Source organism: Camellia sinensis, chromosome 2, assembly GCF_055761805.1.
Source record: "Camellia sinensis isolate YWXY chromosome 2, ASM5576180v1, whole genome shotgun sequence".
In the NCBI taxonomy this organism is placed as follows: Eukaryota; Viridiplantae; Streptophyta; class Magnoliopsida; order Ericales; family Theaceae; genus Camellia; species Camellia sinensis.
The window spans coordinates 138,663,736-138,690,657 of record NC_138962.1 but is presented as its reverse complement, the minus strand read 5'-3'; the positions used below and the strand labels follow the sequence as shown (position 1 = coordinate 138,690,657).

Below are 26,922 nucleotides of genomic sequence, written 5' to 3'. Positions count from 1 at the left end.
AAAATTTGTGATCTTGACGTGTCACAAAATGATAGGTTAATCATGCTTTGCCATATTGAGGTTAAACATTTGTATTGTCCGATCCTAGCCTTCCTTGCGGTTGAGAGTATTACATATAAACATTGAACTCTTCCACCAAATTATATATAAACACACATATTTTGGATCCAAAACCTCTTAGCTCTTTGTGAAGAGAGAAAGAAAGAGAAAAACAATGTTGAATAAGGCCTGTTTGTTAGTTTTCTTCTTTCTCTCAATCTCTTTATTTGTTGATATAAGCCATGGGAAGAAACAGAGTGAAGCTCTCGACGATCTCTACAGAGGCAAGTTGAAGAAGAACTCTGTGATCGACACAAGCCTTTTCGAGGCCATTCGACTTGTTGATGGAGTTGAGGTTTATCCACAAGAGGGACTGAAGGAGAGAGATAGAATTGTGAGATTGCCGGGGCAACCGAATGTCGAGTTCACTCAGTATGGAGGCTATGTCACACTCAATGAGTCGGCGGGTCGAGCTTTCTATTATTACTTCGTTGAAGCACAAGGACAACAACAGTCTAATCACTCGCCTCTTCTTCTTTGGCTTAATGGAGGTATTTTTTAGTTTTGTTGCCCTCCCATTCCATTCGCTTGTTTTTTTTGGTTGGTGATGTAAATGCCACTAGCGTGAACTAACTTGGTTGGGCTTGTCCTTCTTACTTTCCTCTCATTACTGTTTGTGTGTTTTGTTTGAATTTTTTGGATTAAATTTTTTGAAAATTGAGCTTTTGGATTTTCATATTTTTTATTTTTAGTGAATATTTTTAAAATTTTAAATATATATTTTTATTTTTTTAGATTCACCTTACTTAGATATATCTAAAAAGTAAAAAAATTATGAAAAAAATTAATAAATACATAAAAATATAAAACATATATTGAATTTTTGTATTTTTTTTTTGTATTTTTTGTATTTAGTGAATTTTTAAAATGTTTTTTTCACAATTTTTTTACTTTTTAGGTATATTTATGTTAGGTATGTCTAAAAATTAAAAAAAATTGCTTAAAATATTAAAAAAATTCAAAAAAAAAAAAAACACGAAAAACAATGAAGTAGAATTTTCTGAAAAGTATTTTTGAAAAATTCCAACCAAGAGATAAGAACGACTTTTTTAAAAAGAGGTTAAAAGTCAAAATTATTAATTTTTTTTAACATTATAAGGAAATCTTTTTGGAAAGAGGTTAAAAGTCAGTTTTTTTACTTTTAATCTCTTTTGAATCACATTATTTTTCTAATTTTTTTACACATTTAATAAATAAATAAATCAAAAATCAAAAAATTAACTTCGAACATACTTCCCAAAATTAGTGAATTAGTAATTCAATTATCATAAAAAATTAAAGAAAAATGTTTGGAACTGTCACAAAGGAGGATCTCCATGACTCCCATTGATATATTGACCATTGATATGTTTGAATTTTTTTTTTCCTATCTCTGACAATGACATAATGGTTCAGATCATTTTAAAAATTATAAAAAATTATTTTTTATGAAGATGTCTATAATTACTAAAAAATAAAATAATTATAGACATCTTCATAAAGAGCAACTAATTTACCCTTTTGATTTTTTGACTTTTTTAGTAGTTGAATTCAAAGGTCAAAATAATAATTTTGCCATAGTGGCTTTCCCCATAAGCTACTCTTGAATAGTATTGACTTTTTAACTTTTTTTAATAATTTTTTGACTTTTTAACTTTTCTTAGTTTATTCCAAACAAGATCTTGCTAATCAAGGTTGCTTAATTATTGACAAAAATATGTTACACGATACACAAAAATATAAAAAATTGATAGAAACAATATCAAACCAATGTAAGTAACTCGCATAAACCATTTGAAGGTTGTTGCCAATTTTTAGAGTTATCTATAAACTATTTTGCATGACTTTTTTTTAATACCATCTTACTACATTTTCCTAATTAAACTTCTCTAATTTCACCTTAATGATGTGGATAAAAGAATAAAGTTTGAGAGAGAGATGGAGGAATGTGAGTACGTCTTCATGTGAGTCTTAGCACGTTATTGGAAGTGAAATTGAAAACCCTCAATTAGGAATGAATCATTTTTTTTTGGGATAATACAAAAATATTAATTTATATACAAATAAATATATCAATTAAAACACATGACATGCGTATGAGATATATCACTTGACATAAAGACAAAATCACCTATCGTGTCTTCATGGGTGTTTATTTTTTATTGGATTTTGTGCTATTTTGAAATATTTATCTAGCTATTTAAAAATTCATGACTTATCAACCACGTTGCTTGTAAAAAAAAAACAAAAAATAAACAAAAAAACAAAAAGTTTGTAAAAACAAAGACTTTGATTTTCATATTTGGGACCCATTTCCTTGTCACACATTTGTAAATTATTTTGTATTTTATTTCTATAAATAAACATACTTTTTGGGGATTTATATTTTTAATTATTCGTGTAGTTATTGTTAGAACAATCTTCTGTATACAATAAATAAATTAAAACAAATCAAACAAATAAAATAAATTACATACCGAATTTATTTTTACCGAACCAAATAAATATTTAAAGACCAAGTCGAGTATGTGACACTCTATCCTTAAGACAGATTCGTCCCGCTACGGTGCTTATGGTTAAGCGGCATCTATCTCCCATGATATAATGATCTTCACAAATTTGTAGTAGCATTCCAAATAAATTTGTCCGGCAAACTAGAACCTTGTGTTCTATACTCTCTTTAATTTTCTCTAAAACTAAAATGAAGAATAAATAATGCAAAGGAGAAAAATGAAGGCAAGAAAAATGAATTTTCAAAATGAGTGACTGTTGGAAAATGGCCTGCTATTTATAGACTTGAACAGGTTCAATTATTCAAACTGAACAGGTGAAATTTGAATCCAACAGGTACATAACAGTTTAAACAGATATAGCACAGTTTCAACAGATAACTATTGGGCAGTTAAATCTGTTGAAACTGCAGCAGTTTAAAAAACCTGTCTAGTAGATTTGAATCTGTCTGGGTTCAAACACATTTGAAACTTGTATGGACAGTTTAATCTATTAGGAATAAATAGACTAGATGAGGTAAAAATAGACAGAAAATTTAAATTCAAATTTTGAATTAATTTCCCGCAATAATTTTTGAAAAAAATTCAAATGAATTTTGTCCAAAAAATTAATATAAGAACCGACCCGACTCACACCCGGCTCGGCCGACCGACTGGTCGGACGACGGCGGCGGCGCGCGCGCGTGTGTGGTTGTTTGGGCTAAGGTTCACTTTGTCCATAACTCTTCCCTTCTACAAAGTTGGGGTGCCCCTTGAGGCCCAACCCAAGTTAATACACCAAGAGCTTATATACCACAAAAACTCTCTTAAAATTTCAATGTGGGACAACCCATTTTAAGGAAACCTATATTTACTTCTTTAATTGTTCATTCCACGAACTCGAAAATGATGTCAACTTCCATTCACTCATAGATCTTGGGATCTCCAATCAATTAGGTTGGGTTGCCGTTGTAGTAACTCTTATTTAATAGGCTTAAGTCGCATTTCCCTCGATGAGTTCTCAACTAACTCTCTTGCTAACCCTTTGGTTAGTGGATCTGCTATGTTGTCTTTAGACTTCACATATTCAATGGAAATAATTCCATTAGAGAGTAGTTGTCTCATGGTGTTATGTCGACGATGAATGTGTCGGGACTTACTGTTATACATATGACTCTATGCTCTACCTATTGCTGATTGACTATCGCAATGCATGCATATAGCATGCACTGATTTTGGCCATATTAGAATATCTTCAAGTAAGTGACAAAGCCATTCTACTTCTTCACCAGTTTTATCTAAAGCTATGAATTCTGATTCCATAGTAGACCTAGCTATGCAAGTCTATTTGGAAGATTTCTAAGATACAGCCGCCCCACCAAAAGTAAAGACATACCCACTGGTGGACTTTGAGTTTCTAGTATTTGATATCCAGTTTGCATCACAGTACTTTTCAAGTACTATTGGATATCTAGTATAATTTAACCCAATGTTACGAGTAAATCAGAAATATCTAAGAACCCTTATAATAGCTTCCCAGTGTTCTACTCCTAGATTACTCGTATATCTTCTTAATTTACTTACTGCATAAGCTATATCTGGGCGAGTGCAATTCATCAAGCACATTAAGCTTCCAATAATTTGGACATACTCTAATTGAGAAATACTTTCCTGTACATTCTTAGAAATAAACAAATTAACATTCACAGGCGTTCTAGTAAGATGATCATCATCTTTGCTAAATTTATCAAGTATTTTCTCACTGTAATGAGACTGTGTCAAAGCATAACCTTCTGATATTTTGGTAATTTTCATACTAAGAATTATATCAACAATGTCCATGTTCTTCATGTCAAAATGTTTATTCAATATTTTCTTAGTAGTTTTAATCATATCATTATTACTATCGATGATGAGCATATCATCTACATAAAGATATACAATGACATAACATTTGTTTGTATTTTTAATATAAACACATTTGTCACACTCATTAATTTTAAATCCATTTGACATCATTGTTTGGTCAAATTTCTCATGCCATTGCTTTGGCGCTTGTTTTAAACCATATAATGATTTAACCAATTTACACACTTTCTTTTCTTTACCTAGAACAGAAAAATCTTCTGGTTATTCTATGTAAATTTCTTTATCTAACTCACCATTTAAGAAAGCAGTTTTCACATCCATTTGATGAATTTCTAGATTGTACAAAGACGCAATAGCAATTAACATTCTGATGGATGTTATTCTAGTAACCGGTGAGTATGTGTCAAAGTAATCTAGACCTTCTTTTTATCTAAATTCTTTAACCACAAGTTTTGCCTTGTATTTGTCAATTGATCGATCCACTTTCATTTTTCTTTTGAAAATCCACTTGTACCCAAGAGGTTTACAACCTGGTAGTAAGTCCACTAATTCCTAAGTGTGATTTTACAAGATGGATTCAACTTCACTATTGATAGCTTCTTTCCATAAAGGAGCTTCAGGACTGGACATAGCCTCTTTAAAAGTTAAAGGCTTATTTTCTAACAAATATGATAAAAAATCTGAACCAAAAGATTTTGAGGTTCTAGCACGTTTACTACGCCTACCCTCTTTATCAATTTGATCTTGTTCTTGATCATTACTAGTAATAGCATCAAAAGATATTTTCTTATTATTAGTCTCTTGTCCAATCTTATTCGGAAACACATGTTCAAAGAAAGATGCATTCCGAGATTCAATAATAGTATTTACATGCATTTCGGAATGTTCTTATTTATGAATCAAAAACCGATATGCACTACTATTCTTAGCATAACCAATGAAAATGCAATCAACTATTTTATGAACTATCTTAGTCTTTTTAGGGTTAGGAATAGCCACTTTAGCCAAACACCTATACACTTTTAAGTATTTGTAGGATGGTACTTTCCCATGCCACAATTCATAAGGTGTTTGACCCACTTTCTTTTGGGGTACTTTATTAAGTATATAATTAGCAGAAAGTATTGCTTCCGCTTACAAGTTCTGCGGCACTCCAGAACTTATTAACATGGCATTCATCATTTCTTTTAAAGTCCTATTTTTCCTTTTAACAATTCCATTTTGCTGAGGTGAGTAATGAGCGGTGGTTTGATGAATTATTTCATATTCTTTACAAAACTCACCAAAAGATAATTCATATTCACCACCTCTATCACTTCTTAGTTTTTTTTATTTTCTTACCAAGTTGATTTTCAATTTCATTCTTATATTGAATGAAAGTTTCTAAAACTTCAATCTTGGTTCGAATTAAATAAACGTAACTATATCTAGTATAGTCATCTATAAAAATGATAAAATATTTTTTTTAACCTCTAGTTTGAATTGATTTAAAATCACAAATGTCACTATGAATTAATTCAAGTGGTTTCGTACTTCTTTCAATTGAATGAAAATGAGTTTTGGATAATTTTACTTCAACGCAAATTTCACATTTATAATTTGAATCAATGTCAAATTTAGGTAAACATTCCATATTAATTAATCTATGCAAAGATCCATAATTAACATGTCCAAGTCTGTCATGCCATAAATTTGAAGATTTAAGCAAGTAAGAAGAAGATGTATTTTTATTAATAACTGAGGGTACAATGATCATTACATTCATCTTGCAAAAGGCCATCAAACATGTAACATTTTTTTACATATATCTCATTCTTAGTAAGTACAAATTTATCACTCTCAAACACTAGCCTAAATCCATTCTTACTCAACAAAGATCCGGAAACAAGATTCTTGCGAATGTCTGGTACATGCAGCACATTGTTGAGAGTGAGTTTCTTTCCATATGTCATCTTCAGAACAATCTTCCCTTGTTCTTCAACTTTGGAAGTTGAGGAGTTGCCCATAAAAAGTTGTTCACCGTTGTCCGTTGTAGAATAAGATGTGAACATCTTTTTGTCGGCACAAATGTAGCGAGTAGCACCAGTGTCCACCTACTATTCTTTAGTATTTCCAACAAGATTTTCCTTGGAAACAACTGCAGAAAGATTGATGTCATCTACACCATTGGAAATATTGTCCACCTCGGTCATATGGGCTTGAGCAGGCTTCTTACTTGTTTTTCTTTTGCTTTTGCCTTTGCTACGACAATCTTTGGCCTGATGTCCCTCTTTGTCACAAATGTAACACTTGCCATTAAACTTGTACTTTTTAATTTCTCCTCCTTTAGAGCCTTGTGATGAACTTTCTCCAGAAAACTTCCGTTTCTTTGCTTTTGGAGCATGTTCCACCACATTTTTTGTAGACTCTATAGGATGCTTACCAGCCCGCTTTTCAGAATTGCGGGTGTCCTCCTCAATCCTCAAATGCACAATTAATTTTTCTAAAGACATTTATTTGCGCTTGTGTTTGAGATAGTTCTTGAATTCCTTCCAATCTTGTGGTAATTTCACAATTAAGGCTGCAACGTGGAAGGATTCACTGAGAGACATGCCTTTTGCATGAATGCCATGCAGAATGAGTTAGAGATCTTGAACTTGGCTGATCACAGTTTTAGAATCAACCATCACAAAGTCCAAGAATTTGTCAACCACAAATTTCTTTGAGCCGGCATCTTCCGTTTTGTACTTTTTCTTCAAAGACTTCCAAAGTTGTTTTGCTGTCGTGATAGGACTGTAGACATTGTATAATGTGTTGTCAAGTTCGTTCAAGATATAGTTCCGGCAAAGGAAATCAGCATGTTTCTAGGCATTGACTGCAGCAACCACTTGCCGGTCAGTTTCATTCTCGTTCAGAGTAGGAGCATTCTCACAGAGAAAACGAGCCAAGTTCAGAGTTGTAAGATAGAACAACATTTTCTGTTGCCATCTTTTAAAATCAGTTCCTGAGAACTTTTCTAACTTCTCACCGTGATTTATCGGTACTGTCACAACAAGAGAGGGGGTTGGCGCAATTGCAGCCACCATACCAATACTCGTTTGAGCATTTGTTTCAGTATTCATGAATTCTAAATTATAAAACAAAATTATAATTAGAATTTTATACTACACAAAAAATTAATCCAAATTCATAGAATTAAATTCTGCAAAAATAAAAGAAACAAGATTGTAATTTTTATTTCCAATTAATTTGAAAATAAAATAAAATTTATTTAAACAAATTAATTCTACACAGAAAATTAAATTTCTGCAATACTTCAATAATTAAAACAGTAAAACAGAATTTTAATTAATGAACACTCAGAAATAATTTCTAAAAATCAAAATTAATTTCTGAAAAAATTTCACAAATAAATATTATGAATTGTTACTGACACTAGTATATTACTACTAATTGTCAAAGAAAATAGACCGTATATTACTACTATCTGTCAAATAGTATATAATCACTATTTATTTTTCCAACCAGAATATTATTTTGTAAAATCACAAAAAATAATTTCTGTAAGAAGAAGAAAGAGAAAGGGAAAACGAAAAATTCTGTAAACAAAATAATTCGAGTCTATCTTAAGATTGTTGGAACAATCTTCTGTGTACAATAAATAAATTGAAACAAATCAAACAAATAAAATAAATTACATACCAAATTTATTTTTATCGAACCGAATGAATATTTAAAGATCAAGTCGAGTGTGTGACACTCTGTCCTTCAGACAGATTCGCCCAGCTACGGTGCTTATTGTGAAGTGGTGTCTATCTCCCGAGATACAATGATATTCACAAATTTATAGTAGCACTCCAAACAAATTTGTTCGAAGAACTAGAACCTTGTATTCTATACTCTCTTTAATTTTCTCTAAAACTAGAATGAAGAATAAATAATGCAAAGGAGAAAAATGAAGGCAAGGAAAATGAATTTTCGGAATGAACGACTGTTGGAAAATGGCCTGCTATTATAGACCTGAACATGTTCAATTATTCAAACTGAACAGGTGGAATTTGAATCCAATAGGTGCATAACAATTTAAACAGATATAGCACTGTTTCAACAGATAACTACTAGGCAGTTAAATCAGTTGAAACTGCAGTAGTTTAAAAAGCCTGTTTGGCAGATTTGAATCTATCCAGGTTCAAACAGATTTGAAACCTGCTAGGAATAAATAGACTGGAGGAGATAAAAATGGATAGAAAATTTAAATTCAAATTTTAAATTAATTTCCCGCAATAATTTTTGGAAAAAATTTAAATGAATTTTGTCTAAAAAATTAATATAAAAACCGATCTACGCCTGATACAGCGGCGGCAGCGTGCGTGTGGTGGTTTGGGCCAAGGTTTACTTTGTCTATAACTCCTCCCTTCTACAAACTTGGGGTGCCCCTTGGAGCCCAACCCAAGTTAGTACATCAAGAGCTTATATATCTACAAAAGCAGTCATTAAGTTTCAATGTGGGACAACTCATTTCAAGGAAACCTACATTTACTTCTTTAATTGTCCATTCTACGAACCTGAAAATGACGTTAACTTACCATTCACTGATAAATGATTTTGATGAACTGTCTTCACCATGTGACTTGCCATGCGGTAAGGAACACGTCACCTCCTCGGACCTATCCCAAAAGACGTTTGGAGCCCACTTAATTTTAGACTCAAAGTTGGTCCAAAATAAAGCCTTATAAAGCCAAATATCACATCTTACACATCAATTAGTTACTTTTTCTTTCACAATTATCTATTCAATTACAAAAAAATTACAAATCATTTCAAACAAATAATTTTTTTCATCTCATAAAATAGTAAAAAGGCCAAAAAAAAAAAAAAAAAAACTATTAAAATAGCTAAATTACCAAACGAGCACTCATTAATATGAAATATTGTCATTATAGATGCAGAACAAAATGTGTGTTTATTTGTAGACGGCTTAAACAAGTTGTGTTCATGTTAATAGTATCATGTTGTCGGTCATCATAGTTGGGTTAACATGTTTAGATCAAATAAAAAGGCTTGTCAAAGTTAAGAAGTGCTTAGACCTCACCAAATCCCCTCTCCTCTGAAAATGAGCTAAATTTATTGTAAAAAAATGACAAATTCAAATCTTGCATCAAATTTTAATCAAGTCCCACAAAGTCATTTTTTGCCACATTTAATTTTTTGCTAAAAATGCAACTGTTTTTTCCTATCAAAATTCACTACTTTATGAACCAAAATTCACAACTAAAAGTTTTAAAACTGTTAAAAAAAATTCTACTAATTACAAAATCTAAAAAATACTAAAAAATATAATTAAAAATTTAAATTACCTCAATAATCACAATATATCTACCTTCAAAAACTATGAAATCAAGAAACCAAAAACTTGATATTTGTCTAAATCAATGATAGAGAAATAGTTTGGTTAAATTAGAGTTGAGCATTCATAAAGTAGTCAGATAATTGTGAAATGAAATTTAATTGTTAAACCCGTAATCTGTCTGCAATCCGTAAACATATCATATTTTAAAACGTATTCACTTACATTGTGTCCGTGAAGCCGTCCATTTATATACGGGTTGAACGGATTAGCCGAATTTTACAAATCGAATAAACTATTGGCCACTTTAAAGAGAAGCCTCTCCATTAATATTATTAAAATGGGTTTCATTGATTGATTGTGTGAACAGTATTTTAGTTGTAGTTAAATGTCATGACCTTTTGCCCCCAGCTAAATGCGGAACGCCTGGTATTTCATATCCCTTGCTTCACTCATCGAGGATTTCGCGCCGTTCGTTCTGCAGCTTTTTTTTTTTTGGGTTTCAATTTTTTGAATCATAATGCTATGATGATACGTTTTCTTTGCACCCTCGTTGCCCTTTTCTCATTAACTAATAATATCTATAATCTCATTTTTTAATTATATTTTCTTATTTTTAGAAGTAAAATAATGGGAGACTCACCACTTGTATTTAGGCCTAAAAAAAGAGAATATAAAAATAAGATTATATATATAACATTTGTTAATTTCAAATTTTATATAAATTTGTTGCACTTAAGAAAATTAATTTCACCCTCTCCAATCTTAACACCACTCATCACTACTAGTTTCGGCCACTTTTATCTGCCCTTTCCCAACCCCTCCCACTACTTCCTAACCTCTCTATATAGTCCGTTCCCACTCTCCAATTCGTCCCCACCCTCGGGTGTCACCTCTAGCCTTTTCTTACCCCCGGGGAGAATGAAAGAGAGACACAAAAGGCTGGAGAGGACTTGAAGGGTGGTAGCCGGATCTATGGATGGTGGAAGGAGGCTAGCTGGAGCTAGTGGTGGTGGGTGGTGGCTTACATAAGGCTAGGGTTAAATTTAAAGCTTGGAAAGTAAGGGATGAAACAAAATTAAAATTTTATGAATGAATGAATTTGTAATAAATCTTTTCTTTTTGTATATGTGGGGAGCAAATAACAAATTGGGGTGGTATTTGCCGCACCTATATGTACAGAAAAAAAATAAAAAAATAGACACACACAACAGCAGCAGCAGCAGCAGCAGCAACAATAATAATAATAATAATGATGTGTGGCCATTTTTTTGGGGGAGGGGGTTGAGAAAAGGAAAGGAAGTAGGAAAAAGAAAAGGTACATTTGCAATAATAAACCTTTAATTCAAGTATAGCCCTTGACAACGGAGTAACTCAACTATGAGGTCAACCTAAAATTCGTTTTAAGTTGTATAGAATAACACATAAGAAGAATTTGGATCATGTAATTAATTTTTCTTATTAATTAATTTTTTTACAATTTTATATACACCATTGTTGTTTAATGGAGGCACTAATGTTAATAGGAATGACAACTCCAACAGAAAAACATGTGGATTCATTTCAATATATTTATCAAAATGGTATTGTCACATTATTGTTATTATTATAATTTTTTTTTTGGTATAAATTTTATGTATGGATAGTATTTTTTATAATATATTATTAAATTCCAATCATTTGGACTTAAAATTAAAAGGGTCAATTACACTAACACCCCCTAAATTATCAGTAAATATTAGTTTACCTATCATATATGAGCCTGTAACTATATTGACTTCATCAATTATGAAAATTGAATAAATATACTCTTTTTGGAGGTGGTCTAAAGGGGGTCACAAGGGTAAAGGTGATACATTTTGTAGTCGAGGAGATCAAAATGTAAATTAATTGATGAGAAAATAAAATAATATTTACTAATAGTTGAAGGGTCTTGGTGCAATATCCCAAATTTTAAAAAAAAAAATAGTTATATGAGTCTTTCAGGGTCAATTATCACTTATATTTATGAAGTTGAGACGTATAGATTCCGACTGCAAAGAAAATGAGCCAAATCCACCACACACATGTGCCAATAGTTGAAGGGCCTTGGTGTAATATCCCAAATTAAAAAAAAAAAAAAAAAAAAAGAAAAAAAGAAAAAGAAAAAAAGGGGTTATATGAGTCTTTTAGAGTCAATTATCACCTATATTTATGAAGTTGAGACGTATAGATTCCGACTGAAAAGAAATGAGCCAAATCCAACACACATATGCTAATAGCTACAATGGTAGACACAGTCACCCGCCCATTTGCTAGATTAGTCAATGCATTAGTTGTGCCTAATCAAACACACAGCTGGCTCAACTCATCATCATCATAATCATCATCATGTGCATCTAGTTGATGCCAACCGATATTGATTGGGACATTTGTATTGCAAATTTGTAACTAAACACCAAAAATAGAAGTGGGACTACACCCACCCACAAGCACTTCTCTTATTAAATCCCATGCTTCAAAATTTGTATTACATGTGCTGATGTATTGTTTTTTTTTGATCGGCATGTGCTGATGTATTATTGATGTTACTACTGTTATTATATAAGAATTTCAGATAAATAAAATTATTACCTCATCAATTAAAACATTGCATTTTTCTATTGGGTATTAATTACATAACCCTTCTTCTCATTAATTTTCATATCAAATTTACTCATCACTAGAGATAGTACTTTACATGTCACATTCATATACTATTCCGTACAATACATGGACAACAAAGATAGACATAATTGCTAGAATTTTCGATAGTTTATTGTATTTATGTGGCAAGATATCAGGAAGGTATAATATGATATGCACATTTTGTATAAAAATTTAATCATCACAACATTACATTTTTCCCCTAAAAAGTTAATAAAATGAGGTAGCTTAATGTTACTACTTGATATGAACACAGGCCCAGGTTGTTCTTCTCTTGCCTATGGCGCAATGGAAGAGCTTGGACCATTCCGTGTCCATAGTGACGGCAAAACTCTCTACAGAAATAGATTTGCATGGAACAAAGGTATATGATCATCTTTCAGAAAAATTACATGTACAAAAAATATAAAGAAAAATCAATGTGCACTTCATTTTTATTTTAGGTATACTCAAAATGAATGTCACACTCGCACATTGATTTTTTTTTTTTTTCTTTCCTCTTGTCTATGCATTTTTAATTTTTTTTTTTTCTGAGAACCATGTGTTTTGAATATCTAAATTTTCTTATATATTCGAGTGTGGGGTGTTTACATACAGCCGCAAATGTATTGTTCTTGGAATCCCCAACTGGAGTAGGGTTTTCATACTCGAATACAACATCAGATTATGTGAGTGAGGGTGACAAAAGAACAGCTTCAGATAATTATGTGTTCTTGTTGAATTGGTTGGAGAGGTTTCCTGAGTACAAAACCAGGGATTTTTACGTTGCTGGTGAAAGCTATGCTGGCCATTATGTGCCTCAGCTTGCACATACTATCCTTCACTATAACAAGGACCCTAACAACACCTTTATCAACCTCAAAGGGATCATTGTAAGTCCCTCTCTCTCTCTTTCACACACACACTTGAAACTAGGTCCCTAGCAATTACAATTCTAAAATGTTTAATTAGGTGCAAAAAGCAAAACTAAGAGGTGATGTTGATACCTTTATTTTTGCTCTGCGTGTATTTTTGTGCATGTAACACGGCTCAGAGATAGACAAACATGGGTGGTCCATCCATGTGTTTTGTGGAAGTTGGACTAATGTGGATAGAATAGAAGCATAGGCCAGTGCATATTCTTCCTAGCAAATTACAAGAACGAGAGTACAATTATTGAACAATGTTTAACAAATTTACAAATATTGTTTACTCCAAATAGGAAAACTATAGAATTCTATTGCCACATAATTGGTGCATAGTCCAATCAGGCACCCAGGCCAGACAAAACTGACCAGCCTGGACCTTTGCCAACTTCCACCTGTGAGTGGTGCTTATTGTTCCTTGCTCATAACATATAATTATATGAAAGAAACATAGAATGCTAGAAATCCAAAAATAAGTAAATAAATAAAATAAAATTAATCTTAGAAATGTGAGTAGTATAGTGTGGGTGATACTCAAAATGAATCCTATCTACAAATTTCATAGGGTAAATTACACATGACTGTCCTTGAGGTTGAAGAAAATATAGTAAGTTGCATAGTTTTGGCATTATTACACTAACATTCCTTTCAGTAAGGTTAAGGGACCAAAACTAATGCAAATAGTGTAAAAACACAATAATAAATAAGATAAAATATATATTTGAATGTAAAAGATATGACAATATTATTTTTTATCTATACGATTAACGAATTTTTAATAAAAAGAAAATTAAGTGTTTTCTGAATTAAAACCTTTTTTCTTTTTTTTTTTTTGCATTAAAACCTTGTTTTGTGAATTAAAACCTTAAAGGAGCTCAATACAATTACAATGCCAACCTCTAGTTCTTATTGTATTTTTTCATAACATTAGGGGAGATCAGTGTAATTTACTAATTTAATATTATGACAATTGTTGAAATATTTTTAAGGATGTAGCATTATTGTTTTAGCAAGTGTAATTATATTAAAAAAAATAATAATAAAATAAAAAACTACATATCATAGATCATGAAAGAAAGCTGTTATATATCATAACACAAATTTTACCCCTTTTTTTGGGGTCACTTTTCATATGAATCTAATCAACAAATGCTATTTTCACATGTAGATTCAGTAAAATCAAAATCAATAAAATCAATAAGAAAACTGGTCTACATAGTAATATTTTGATTTAAGATTTGAAAAAAAGTTTGTGGATAAAAAGAAAAAGAAAAAGAAAAATTAGAAGGAAAAAAAAAAAAAAAAAAGTGACCAACATTTCCCTATACAAATTCATCCTCAAATCTTAAATCCGAATATAAGAAATGAAAAACTGATGACATTGATGGGATGATGAATTGGAATTTGCATGATAAAATTAGCATGTTGGTGTAATTGTACATAAAGTAGTAGTAGGTTGGTGATTGGTGTTGTGTGTAATGTACGAAGTGCAGATTGGGAATGCACTAATAAATGATGAGACAGATACGAAAGGAAGGTTTGATTACTTTGCAAGCCATGCTCTCATTTCCGACCAAACTTCATATAAAATCCGGAAATTCTGTAATTTCTCACCCAATGCCACCACTCAGTCCAAGGAATGCTACACTGCAGCTGCTGAAGTTGACAACGAAATTGGCAATATTGATATCTATAACATCTATGCTCCTTTATGCACCTCTTTCAATATCACTCCATTTCCCAAAAAGGCTACTGTAAGTCTCTCTCTCTCTCTCTCTCTCTCTCTCTCTCTCTCTCTCTCTCTCTCTACATTTTACTATTCAATTTTAATGTTACAAGAATACTCAGGCCAAGTTTGGCATTCTATAAATAATCCATCTTTTTATCTTTTTATCTTTTTTCCATCACATCACCTCTCTATTTTTCTGCACATCTTTTCGTAAAAAGATAAAAAGTACACTTATTTAGATCATCCCAAACAACCCCTCAATGTTGTTGATAAAAAAAGAATACTCAATGTTGTTCAAAAAAAGAATGCTCAATGCCATTTTATTTTACACTCCGTTATTTTGGTAGAATTTTTTTTCATAAAAACAATTTTAGAAAATATTTTTTTATGTTTAGTTGTATTTTTGAAACTAATGTACTAATGGTTGCATTAGTGGTGGTAGCGGTGGCAACGACAAGGTAGAAGTGGCAGTGAAGGTGTTAGGGTGGTGGTGGCGATAGTTGTGCAGCAGTAGTGATGTGGTGGTGGTAGTGGTGGTGGTGATAGTAATGTGGTGAAGGTTATAGTGGCGGCAAGGCCGGCTTTGCTTTTTTTTGAGGCATAAAGCATGCTTCTAATATGAGGGCTCTTATACACACACATATGGATTGATTTTTTTAATCATTTTTGATAAAATCAGATTAGTTGGTAATTCAAATTTTATTTAAAAATTTTGAACTTTGCATTTTTAGTAGCAAAATTACTAATCAAGCTTGTTTTAGCCAATTTATCAACCAAACTCATTCAATCTTTTCTTGTAACATAGTTCACTGAATGTATGATTTAATCAACTTTCAATTTGAAACATTTCTTTTTCCCATAAACAATTGTAAGTAATAACTAAAATCAATAATATTCTATAAATAATACATACATTTGGAAAATAACCATCAATTAGTTTTAAATATCAAATACTTTTTTTTTCGGGTTTCTTTTTTATGAACAAGTATAACAAAAAAAAAAAAGAAGACTTATTTGATATTTTTTTAGTCTTTTTTCCAACCAATTTGCCGGGGGGGGGGGGAACGGCCACTTCTTCCGCTTGTGCCAAAAGCCGGCACTGAGTGGCAATGGGTTTAGGGCGGTGGAGGTGGTGGCAGCAGCGATGGTGGTAATGGCGGTGGTGGTGTGTTGGTGATGGTAATGGTGGTAATGTGGTGGCATTTATAAAAATTTGATTCGGAAAATGTTTTCTGCTTATTAAAGGTAGAAAATATTTTTTGATCAAATAGACTTATTTTTTTGTTAACCATAAAAAAAAAAAAAAAATTATGTTGACTTTTATTTTCCGTTGTATCAAATGCTAAAAGGTGTAAAAAGTATTTTCTAAAAAATGTTTTCTATCAAAACAAACGGAGCGTTATGGTAAACTTAGCATTACTCTTTACAATTATTGTTTTTGATCATAATACTTCAACCCACAAGCCTTTTGGCTCTGTATTTTCTGACAAATTTTTCTTCGAATTGTGATAACTTTCATTAAGAATATAGAAACATCTTTGTGAAACCACATGTGGCCTGATAAATTAAGGTGGTTTAACTCCCCTACCATTGGTGATCTAGTTGAAGAGGTACAATTGGGCTTTGGTGGACCTATTTTGAAGGTTAATTTCGAATTTATTGAGAAGAGCATTCATGTATAAAAAAAATAAAAAATAGATTAATCGAACATTTACAATCAAATAATTGAAATACATTTATCTTAGAAAAAATACTAAACTATTTATTCTGAAAACTATAATTGTCGTTCAATTTTATAAGACACATGATCTGAACATGTAATTATGAATATTTTTTTAACCTAATTTTTTTTTTTATATAGATTATCTTCTCAAAATGTACACACCAAACCCAAAAACAAATTCTTTTGCGCAACAAAAGTTGTGTCTGTTTGGTGTCCTTTTCTTTGGTTTACCAAGAGCTTGTTGTCAAAAACTATTTTTTAGAAGAAAATATTTTTGAAACAATCCAATTTTTAAAATCTACCTTTCTTTTGAGCTTATATACACTAGGGTTCGTTATATTTTGTACTCTTACACTTTTAATTATAAAGTTCAATCTTTTATATTTTAAATTGAATAAAATTGTAATCTTAATTTTTCTTTCATTTAATGTTTTTTTTTTTGAACGGCAAATAGAAGGCTTTATTGATGAAAACATACAGAGTATGAAAAATACATCAATAAAGAGGAGCTAGGAGCTAGAACAAAGCTCCAACCTCCTAGTTGGTGAGAAACCAACAGAGAAAAAGAAAAGAAAACAAACCAAGAAAACCGGACTACATCAAAACAGAGCAAAAAAGCAGAGTAAAATGTAGTCCTCAACAACACTGGAACAGTCCTCAACAAAGCAGTCCTCAAAGTTTTGTAGCAACAAGAAGCCCTTTCAAGATAGACAGAAAAAATGCAGAATTGAGACCAACACCACTAGTAGCAGAACAGAACCAATCCCACTGAAACAGACCAACCCCACTGGTATTACAAGTAATAGAGAGGGTAACAAACCAACAGATACCATTAGTACAAGATAACAGAAAGCGCACTGCTGAGTATAGCTCAGATACCACTGTTGAGTATAGCATCAGAAAAACAGATTGAGAAAGCAAATTCACACCCATCAAAAGATACACTTCCTAATGCCAGAGATGTTATGGAGGAAATCATTTATGGAGAATGAAAGGACCTTGGTAGAGTCCTTAAGCCAAATTGCTAACCGTATGATTATGAGCTCCTGCAACTCCTGCATGTTTTGTTGTGAATCTCAAAAGAGATGCTCATTTATGAGCTTTCATAATGACCAAAGGGTAACTAGTGGTATTGCACGCCAAATTCTCTGTTCATGTTTCCTACAAGAGTGACCTACCCACCATTGCAGCAAACCCTCTACAGAGCCTGGAGCCACCCACAGAGCCCCCCCACCATTGCAGCAACCCAGTTCAGACTCTCCACACCAGAGGACAATGAAGAAGCACATGTTCAATAGTTTCCTGCTATGATTTGTAGAAAATACATGGAGTAGATGCAGACTTATCCAGCACACCAATCCGTTGCAAGAACACAGAGGTTTTAACCTTTTGTTTTCAAGCGAGCCAACCGAAGAACTACACTTTGGGAGGTAGATATTTTAGCCAGACCAAACTGTAGGAACTGACATTACCACCATAAGCAAGATTAGAATGGTTGTAGAAAACAGATACAAGAGATTACCTGGATTTTGCTGCTAACCATGTAGCACTATCTTGGACCAATAGATTCAGTGCAGGTGTTGGTGCAATGATGCCAATTAATCTAAGAAGCTTCTCTTTCTCCCAATCAAATAGAGACCTTCTAAAGGAAAACAACCAATTGTTAGAGGAGACATCTACAAAATCTTTGAGTATTTCCTCCTTATTATTAGATAATTGGAATAGCCTTGGAAACTCTTCTTTAAGACATAAGGCTCCATACCATTGATCACTCTAGAACCTAATTCTACAATCATTCCCTACTTTGAGCTGTAGATTACTAACATAGAACTCCATAAGAGACTGTTGATGTTCAACAGCACCTATGATACCACCCCAGATTTTAGAGAAGGTGGTGCTAGAGCTAAGATTAGGTAGCCAGGCCCTACCTTGAAAATTGTACTTGCTGCAAATAAGCCTCTTCCATAATGAATCGTGTTCAGAGGCAAACCTCCACTGCCACTTTAGAAGTAAACACACATTCACATCCCTAAGCCTTCTAACACCCAGCCCACTTTGTTTTAAGCTTTTTGTGACCTCTGTCCATTTCACAAGATGGATTTTCCTCCTTAGATCTGAACCACCCCATGGAAAAGTAGCTTGCATTGTATCTAGCTCCTTAGCTATTCCTTCTGGCAACCTGAACAGAGACAAGAAAAACACAGGTAGACATGATAGCATTGCTTTCACCAAGATCAACCTCCGTGCAAAAGAAAAAAGCCTCCTTTTCCAGCCAGCAAGCCGCAATTTGAACTTATCAATAACTGGTTTCCAAAACCTTTTCCTCCTTGGATTAGCACCTAATGGCAGACCTAGATACTTAAGAAGTAAGTTTTGGGTCTTACAATTTAACAGGGAAGCAAACTCAACCAGAATAAAATCAGGGACACCAATCCCACAAACTATACTTTTGTGGTAATTGATTTTGAGACTAGATACTACTTCAAAAAACCTGAGGATCCTTTTTAAGCTCAAAACTTCTGATAGCTCCGCTTCATAGAATAGAAGAGAGTCATCTGCAAATTGAAGGTGGAAGAGTTGCGCTTGATTGTTGCCTATAAGTACCCCTTTTAGCAAACTCAAACCCTTTGCTCTTTGAAGAAGAATGTTTAATGCTTCTACAACCAAGTTAAAAAGGAGTGGGGATAAGGGATCGCCTTTCCTGAGACCTTTCTGGGGCCTAAACTCCTTGGTTGGTGAGCCATTCACAAGTATTGAGATCCTTGCAGTAAAGACACATTCCTTAATCCAAGAAGTCCATTTGGAACCAAATCCAAAGTTTTCTAGCATTGAAAAGAGGAAGTTCTAATTGATAGAATCAAATGCCTTTTTAAAATCTATTTTTAGCAGTAGCCCTGACTTTTTAAATTTAAACCAACCATCCACAACTTCATTAGCAATCAACACACCACCAAGAATATTTCTACCACCCAGAAAGGCTAATTGTGTGTCACCAATGATCATGGGCATGACCTTTGTGAGCCTGGATACAAGAACTTTAGAAAGTATTTTGTACAAAGACCTAACTAAGCTTATAGGTCTAAACTCACCTAAAGTGACAGCTTATCTAGCTTTGGAATTAAAGTAATGAAGGTACTGTTCAAACTAGAGCCTAGTCTGCCACTGACATGAAATTCTTTCATAAAGTTGATCACCTGCTCCTTAAGCACTTTCCAATATTTTTGGAAAAAATATCAGATTGAAGCCATCTGGGCCAGGAGCTTTGTTTCCATTACAATCCATAACTGATGACCAGATTTCTTCTTTAGTGAATTTTGCCTCAAGCATATGGAAAGAGTCACTAAGTCTTACACTCTTAAAATTTCCAGCAAGCCTTGGTCTGTTGCTCCAAACTTCAGTGAAATGATTTGAAAAGTGAGTCCACACTGCATGTTTAACTTGACTTGGCTCCTCTAAAACCACATCCCCCACTTTGATGGAGTTGAGAGTTTTGCTAGTTTGTCTGTTGCTGGCCATAACATGGAAGAATCTAGTGTTCCTGTCACCTTTCATATCCCAATCTAACCTTGATTTTTGGAGCCATTCCCATTCTAACTTCCTACTCAACATCTATATGTCATTTCTTTTTTCTTTTTGCAGCTTCAATTCAACCTCCTTCAATGGTCTAGATTCAACTGTCAGGTCAAAGTCATGAAGTTCAGTTTCAATGGCTTGTAATTTGAATTCAACATTGCTATAAACCTCTTTACTCCATGTTTTTAATATCAACTTGAGAGTATGTAATTTTCTCTGCAGAATGAAACCAGATGACCCAGAAAAATGAGATTCCTGCCATGTTTGTTCCACTAAAGGAGCAAGATGCGAGTGCAACAACCAAGCATTTAAAAACTTGAAAGGCTTGGGTCCCCAATCCCTAATATCCTCCATTAGCACAATAGGACAATGGTCAGATGCAATTCTAGGAAGGCCCTATAGTTTGAACTTGTCTCTCTCTAGCCATTCAAGGCTTAAAAGGAACCTATCAATACGACTCCATTTATTCCCATCAAAAGCATTGCACCAGTTGTATTTTCTGCCTAACATTTACGAGTCCACCACCTCACATGTATCTATGAATTCGTTGAATTCTTTCATGACCCTATCCTTTATTGATATACCTACTCTTTCCCCTGTGTTTCTAATCTCGTTGAAATCACCACCAAGACACCAGGGTTTGGGAAATGAATCCTGCAGATTTAACAGAATCTGCCAGAGTTTCCTTCTCCTAATGACATCATTAGGAGCATAAATATTAACAATTACACAATCGAATGAGTTGTAGAGCTTACCTGATAGTAGAATAAAGTTTCTATTGTTACAACACTCTGAGAGTTGGAAAACCTCAGGGTTCTAGAGGCAGAGTAAACCACCTACCATCCCTTCAGCATCCACAGCCATAGACTCCATCCTATCCTTGGGCCAAAGACTTTTCTTTCATTTAATGTTAGTAAGGCTTATGGAACTTATTATGTGAGTTATAAGTGATATTTTTCTCGACTCATTAATACTTTTATACTTTTATCATATAAATTCTTACACTTTCATCAAAATATTACTTTGGTGATTTTTATTTTTAATTTTTTTCCAATCTCCTTAATGATAGATGGATGGACGAGTAACATTTCAATTTAACTTAAAATGTAAAAAGTTGATTATCACAATGAAATTGAAATGACCAAAATGAGATTTTGTTGAAAGTATAAAGGTGCTAAGTGTAATTAACTCTATATAATATAATACTAAAAATTATATATACCAATATTTTAGGAACATATCTTAACCATATTGATATCTTATTTTTTTAATAGTACTCAAGCCAAACGTTTATTTCTGTAATTTTTATGCCTATTGGTCCAAGCTTAAATCTTTTTAGCTCAAAAGGACGTTGATCTATCCAAAAGGATACCCATCTATCGTATATCCAAATGTCACCTATCTGTATACGTGTCACATATATATATATATATATATATATATCCAAATGCCACATGTTTGTACATGTATCATTTATCTATTCACCTATTTGTCTATCTGACCGCCACTAGCTACAGCCACCGGCCACTATTGCCAACCGCTTGCAACTTTTCCAACGCTGACTACTTTTTTTGACAACATTTTAGCGCGCGTTTTATCACCAAAAAAGATTAAACCTTAGACCAAATAATATATGACTCCATAAGTTCAAACCTTTTATTAATTAACATTTTTTTAGGAGAAATTCCAAATAAGGATAAAATTTGAAAATTAATTACAAATTGATGATAAACTTTATCAATAATAATAATTAAAATTATAAACTTTTCCATCCATATGTAATATTTTTTTCAAATTACAACTAAGGGTAATTTTCTCTTTTTTTCTTTAAATGTTATATTATTCCTATCTTATCATATCCTTTATCCATATTTCATAGACCTCTGAGGGTGAATATTTGTTGCAGGTGTTGAATTTTGATCCATGCAGTGATTATTATGTGTATGCTTATTTGAATCGTGCTGATGTTCAAGAGGCCCTACATGCCAATGTAACCAAACTCAGTTATGATTGGGAACCATGCAGGTATGTACTACTATGTGTTTGGCTCTCTATTGTGCCCAATAAGAGTATGAAATTATTAGCTGAAATGAAACTTAACAAAATAATTGCAGTCTAGTCATCACACGTTGGGAAGATAGTCCATCAACAATTATTCCCCTTCTCCAAGAGTTAATGGCAAATGGACTACGAGTGTGGGTATTTAGGTAAACACACACCCTTCCTTCTTTCTGTTCATCATCATTCATCATTGTTGTCCTCATTTTATTACTTCTATTTATAATGGTGGTGGGTAAAATCATGTCGTATATATGTTTTCCATTCTTGTTAAGAAAATGACATTCACTTTTGTAGAAGGAGAGAAATTAAAACGCTAACTTAATTATTAAAGTTGCCTCAATTAGGCGACTAAGTATCACTAAATGAATAGTGGTCAAAACTCAAAAATGGGCCAATAAGAAGACCGAACCAGATTCGACCCCTTCGGACCAAATGGCCCAGACCAAGAAGTGACCAAGGGAACTTGCTGAGGTACTACTTGCCGAGCTTCACTTGCTAAGGGAGACCTTACCTTTGCGCCACCATTTTTTATTATGACACCACCTTGTCACTTGTTGTCATTTGCTAAGGGAAAGGGAGTAGTAGCAATTCCAACCTCTGAGGCACAATAGCCTTCGAGATAGGCCTCCTCCATACAAGATAATGTACAGACACTTGGCGTTGATAGTAGGCACCAAGCCATTAATAGCCAAGGGCTGATAGTAGGCCCGAAACTCATATAGCTTGGCACTAATAACAGCCCCAAAGCTTATTGGTTGGAACTGATAGCAAGTACCAAAAATACCAGTATACCATGGCGACCTCGTGAAGATGGGAACAGGGTAGCCCGAAAGTAAGGGACTCCCTTTCCATATACCTAGGTCAAGGACTTGACTTGGTTGCATAAGCAGGACCAAGAAAGCCCCATTGAGTTTGGTACAAGGCATAACCTTTGCTGTGACCTGTGTCCTGGGAAATTAGGGAGTTTGTGGTTAAGTGACTAAGGGTGAAATAGTCACTGAGGTAGATACCAGTATGGTTAATAGCAGGTCATAAGTCCTGAGAGTACATGTTTTGGGAAACCGACCTGAGAAGGCAGGTATCGACGCAACTAGAACACCTCATTTTAAACCCCTTACAACTTTGAACTATGGACCTATTGTGGTCCAAATACATGATATACGTAAGACTTCACTTTTTTAAAGTGAAAAATGCTCATCATAGATGGACTGACCCCTTGATTACTCTCTCCCTAGCTTCTACGTTCACAACTCAATCTCTAACTACTACAACATGGAATAAAAATTGAATGTTATGATGTTATTCACATGTAATAATTATATTTTAAAATAAAATATCATTTGAATGCCATTATTTAGATTTAGTTTTAATCTAATAATTATAACTATATAAGATTCACAATGCCCACATCACATGCAGAGATAATTGTAGTGTGATCAAGAATATCATTTAGTAGGGTCATCGTCAACTAGTAGTAATTAATTTCATAGGTTATATTTTTAAATTTACAAAATGTATATTGGAATCAACTTTCATATGATGAACTATATTTTCTTACGTTCTTAGTAATATTAACAAAGTAATTTGAACTAATCAAATGGTATGTGAAAACAAAAAGACATTAATTACTACTCCTTTAACCACCCCCCTCCAAAAAAAGTATATATTTACAATTCTATAATTGTCCACTACAAGTTTTGCATATTTTTTAAAACGTTACAAGACAACCTCATTATTTATGTTGTCAAACACATATTTTTCAATATATATAAACAAGTAATCATTTATCCACATTTTTTTTTTTTTTGCGCATCCCCCCTTGTCATAGAATTTCTATACGGGTGTTTTTTTTTTTAAAAAAGAAAATCAAAATCATAATTCAATGGTACTTAGATGCATGCTATGCCCTCGAAGGACAGAGCTAGGATTTTTGACGTAACCATTACTCTATGCATTACAATCTAGATCGGGCAAGAACTCCAACAAAATAATCACGTTGAGTTGATTTTTATAGAAAAATCCGAATAATAAGTGATTTACTATTTCAGTTTGGATCGAGAAAATGTGGAATTTATTATTTTTCGAAATCCAAAGTTTGTGCTATTGCTACATCATGTCACTTGTATGCTAAATTTTTACTCGTGTGAATTGAGATATATGTGCTACTAAGCTATGCCTTCTGGTTGTAGTCATTTCGGTCCTCCTCTTAATTTTGATGAAATATTTCACTTTTCGTTGAAAACAAACCGAAAACAATTGAACGAGGGAAAAGTTATAAATAAATTAAAATAATCAAATTGTTATGAATGACACATTGAAACAATTAGCCTATATCTCCATTAGTTTTGTACATAGTGAAAATCTAAATTATTGAGTACATTTCTGTTGGTTGGTTGCAGCGGTGACATAGATGGGAGGATACCAGTGACTTCAACCAAGTATTCTATTAATAAAATGAAGCTTCATCTTAAGACTCCATGGCATCCTTGGTATCTCAATGGAGAGGTAATTTATGTTATTTTATATTTTGTTTTCATTTTCAATTTTTTTTATTTTTTTATAATTAATTTCATTTGTGGTCGTTGTGTTAATGATAATATAATATGGAGGAAGGCGTGTTTAAAATGATTAAGAATCACATGTGGGCTCACACTTATTTTGTCCCAAAGCAAATTTGTCAAACAACTTTAAGGAAAGTGTTCGGATATTTAATTTGTGACAGAATTTATAGGGCAAAAATAGAAGGAAAGGGTAGAGAGAAATGAAGTATTCCTTCTCTTTTCTCTGTTTTTCTTTTCTTTTTAACAAATTTCAAAATTTAAATATTTAATCTCATGATTTAAAAATAAAATATAAATAAATAGCTGGTTCTTTTAAGTAACTCTCAATCACCCCACCAATTATGTGAGCATGTGAAACCTGATTTGAGAGATTGAGAATTCAAAACTTGGGGCATAAAGATTACAAGACTTCGGGGGTACTTCATCATCAGGCAAAGAGAAAAAGGAGGTTCAAAAACAAAACAAAGAAACAAAAAAACACAAAAGGTTATGCTTTTTAAAAAGGAAATGCATGTATATCACAAATTCCTTTTGTAGTTTTATATCTCCCAAATTCATTAAAGTTGTTTTCCTATTATGAATTTGTTAAGAGAAAAAACAAAGAGCAAAAGAAATAAATTTTTCTGCAATCGGCTAGACTCCAATACTATGTTGTGAGAGGTTTTTGAGCCCCACAATAGACGTTTTGTGCTAGTGTCGTGGGACTCACAAGTTTCTCCTTGCTAAATGCTAATGAAAAATGCTTGGTAGCTTGAATTTGTGTGGCCCAAATGGCTCGAATATATCAAAACAAAGTTGTTTTACCCTAAAAAAGACATCGTTTTGAGACATTCGAGCCATTCGTCTATGAAAATTCAGGCTACCAAACAATGTTGAATGCTAATACATTGGGAAAAAGCAGGGCTTGGGTACAAATTTCTCTATAACCTCCAGATCAAACAAAGCCTAAACAAAACTGTAAAAAATTATTAAAAAAATGGGTCCTTCTACAATACACTTTTTTTTTGTGTGTGTGGATCATATACAAGTTATAACTATTTGTAGTGTTGATACCACAAATATCATAACTAAATCACTTTATGACATAACTGAAAAACACACGATGAGACAAAACCAAATACCACTAGATATAATAAAATATGTCTTCGGTCATGACTAAAATAATAACCACAATAGATCATAAACCAACGTCATAATAAGTCAAAACCAACAAAAAAATAAGTAATAATCAAATATCACTTGAGGCATAATCAGAAACTTATGTCATAATCAAAATAAAAATCACAATACGTCATATTTAAGTCGTAACCGACACTATAATGAGTCATAACTAAATTATAACAAATATCACAATTAATCATAACCAAAGATGACAATATAATCGTAATTAAACATATGATACACCCTTTTTTAAAATGTATATTATAGAATTTTTCTCAATAGAAAACTAAAGAAAAAAAGAAAATTGCTTACCCATGTGATATTGTTTGTATTTGTGTGTGTGTATGTATGATCAGGTTGGTGGGTACACTGAAGTATACAAGGGGGACCTAACATTTGCAACAGTAAGAGGAGCAGGGCACCAGGTTCCAAGCTACCAGCCTGCAAGGGCACTTTCACTTATTATGCACTTCCTGGCTGGGACACCTCTCCCTAATTCTACAACACTTCTTCCATAACTATTACACTTTTTTTTTTTCCTTCCCTATTCTACTAGAATAAAGATTGGGACTCCCTTTCCCCCCTCCTTTTGACCCCCTTTCTTTTTTGATTTGTCACTTTTTCTTTTTCTTCTTCTTTTTTTTTTCTTCTCCTCCAATCACCACCTGCCACGTGTGTGTGGGGTGGTGCGGGTTGAAGTTTGAGGGGATCTAAATCACTGCTGATTCAACTATAATCAACACTGTTTTCTGCTTGTACCAA

The 26,922-nt window shown here is 32.9% G+C and overlaps 1 protein-coding gene across 2 annotated transcripts; it reads left to right on the top strand.

Moving 5' to 3' along the window:
* The first annotated feature begins 23 nt into the window (after positions 1–23).
* On the top strand, positions 24–26,922 carry LOC114283565 (serine carboxypeptidase-like 40). 2 transcript variants are annotated; one of them, XM_082915667.1, is made up of 8 exons: positions 24–590; positions 12,704–12,811; positions 13,045–13,319; positions 14,846–15,106; positions 22,284–22,402; positions 22,492–22,584; positions 24,838–24,943; positions 26,517–26,922. In XM_082915667.1, the coding sequence occupies exons 1-8, from the start codon at positions 215–217 to the stop codon at positions 26,676–26,678; spliced, it is 1,500 nt and encodes a 499-aa protein (XP_082771793.1). In that variant the 5' UTR covers positions 24–214; the 3' UTR covers positions 26,679–26,922. The 2 variants fall into 2 exon arrangements, with proteins under 2 accessions (XP_082771793.1, XP_082771794.1); XM_082915668.1 differs by lacking the exon at positions 14,846–15,106 and having other exon boundaries at positions 82–590.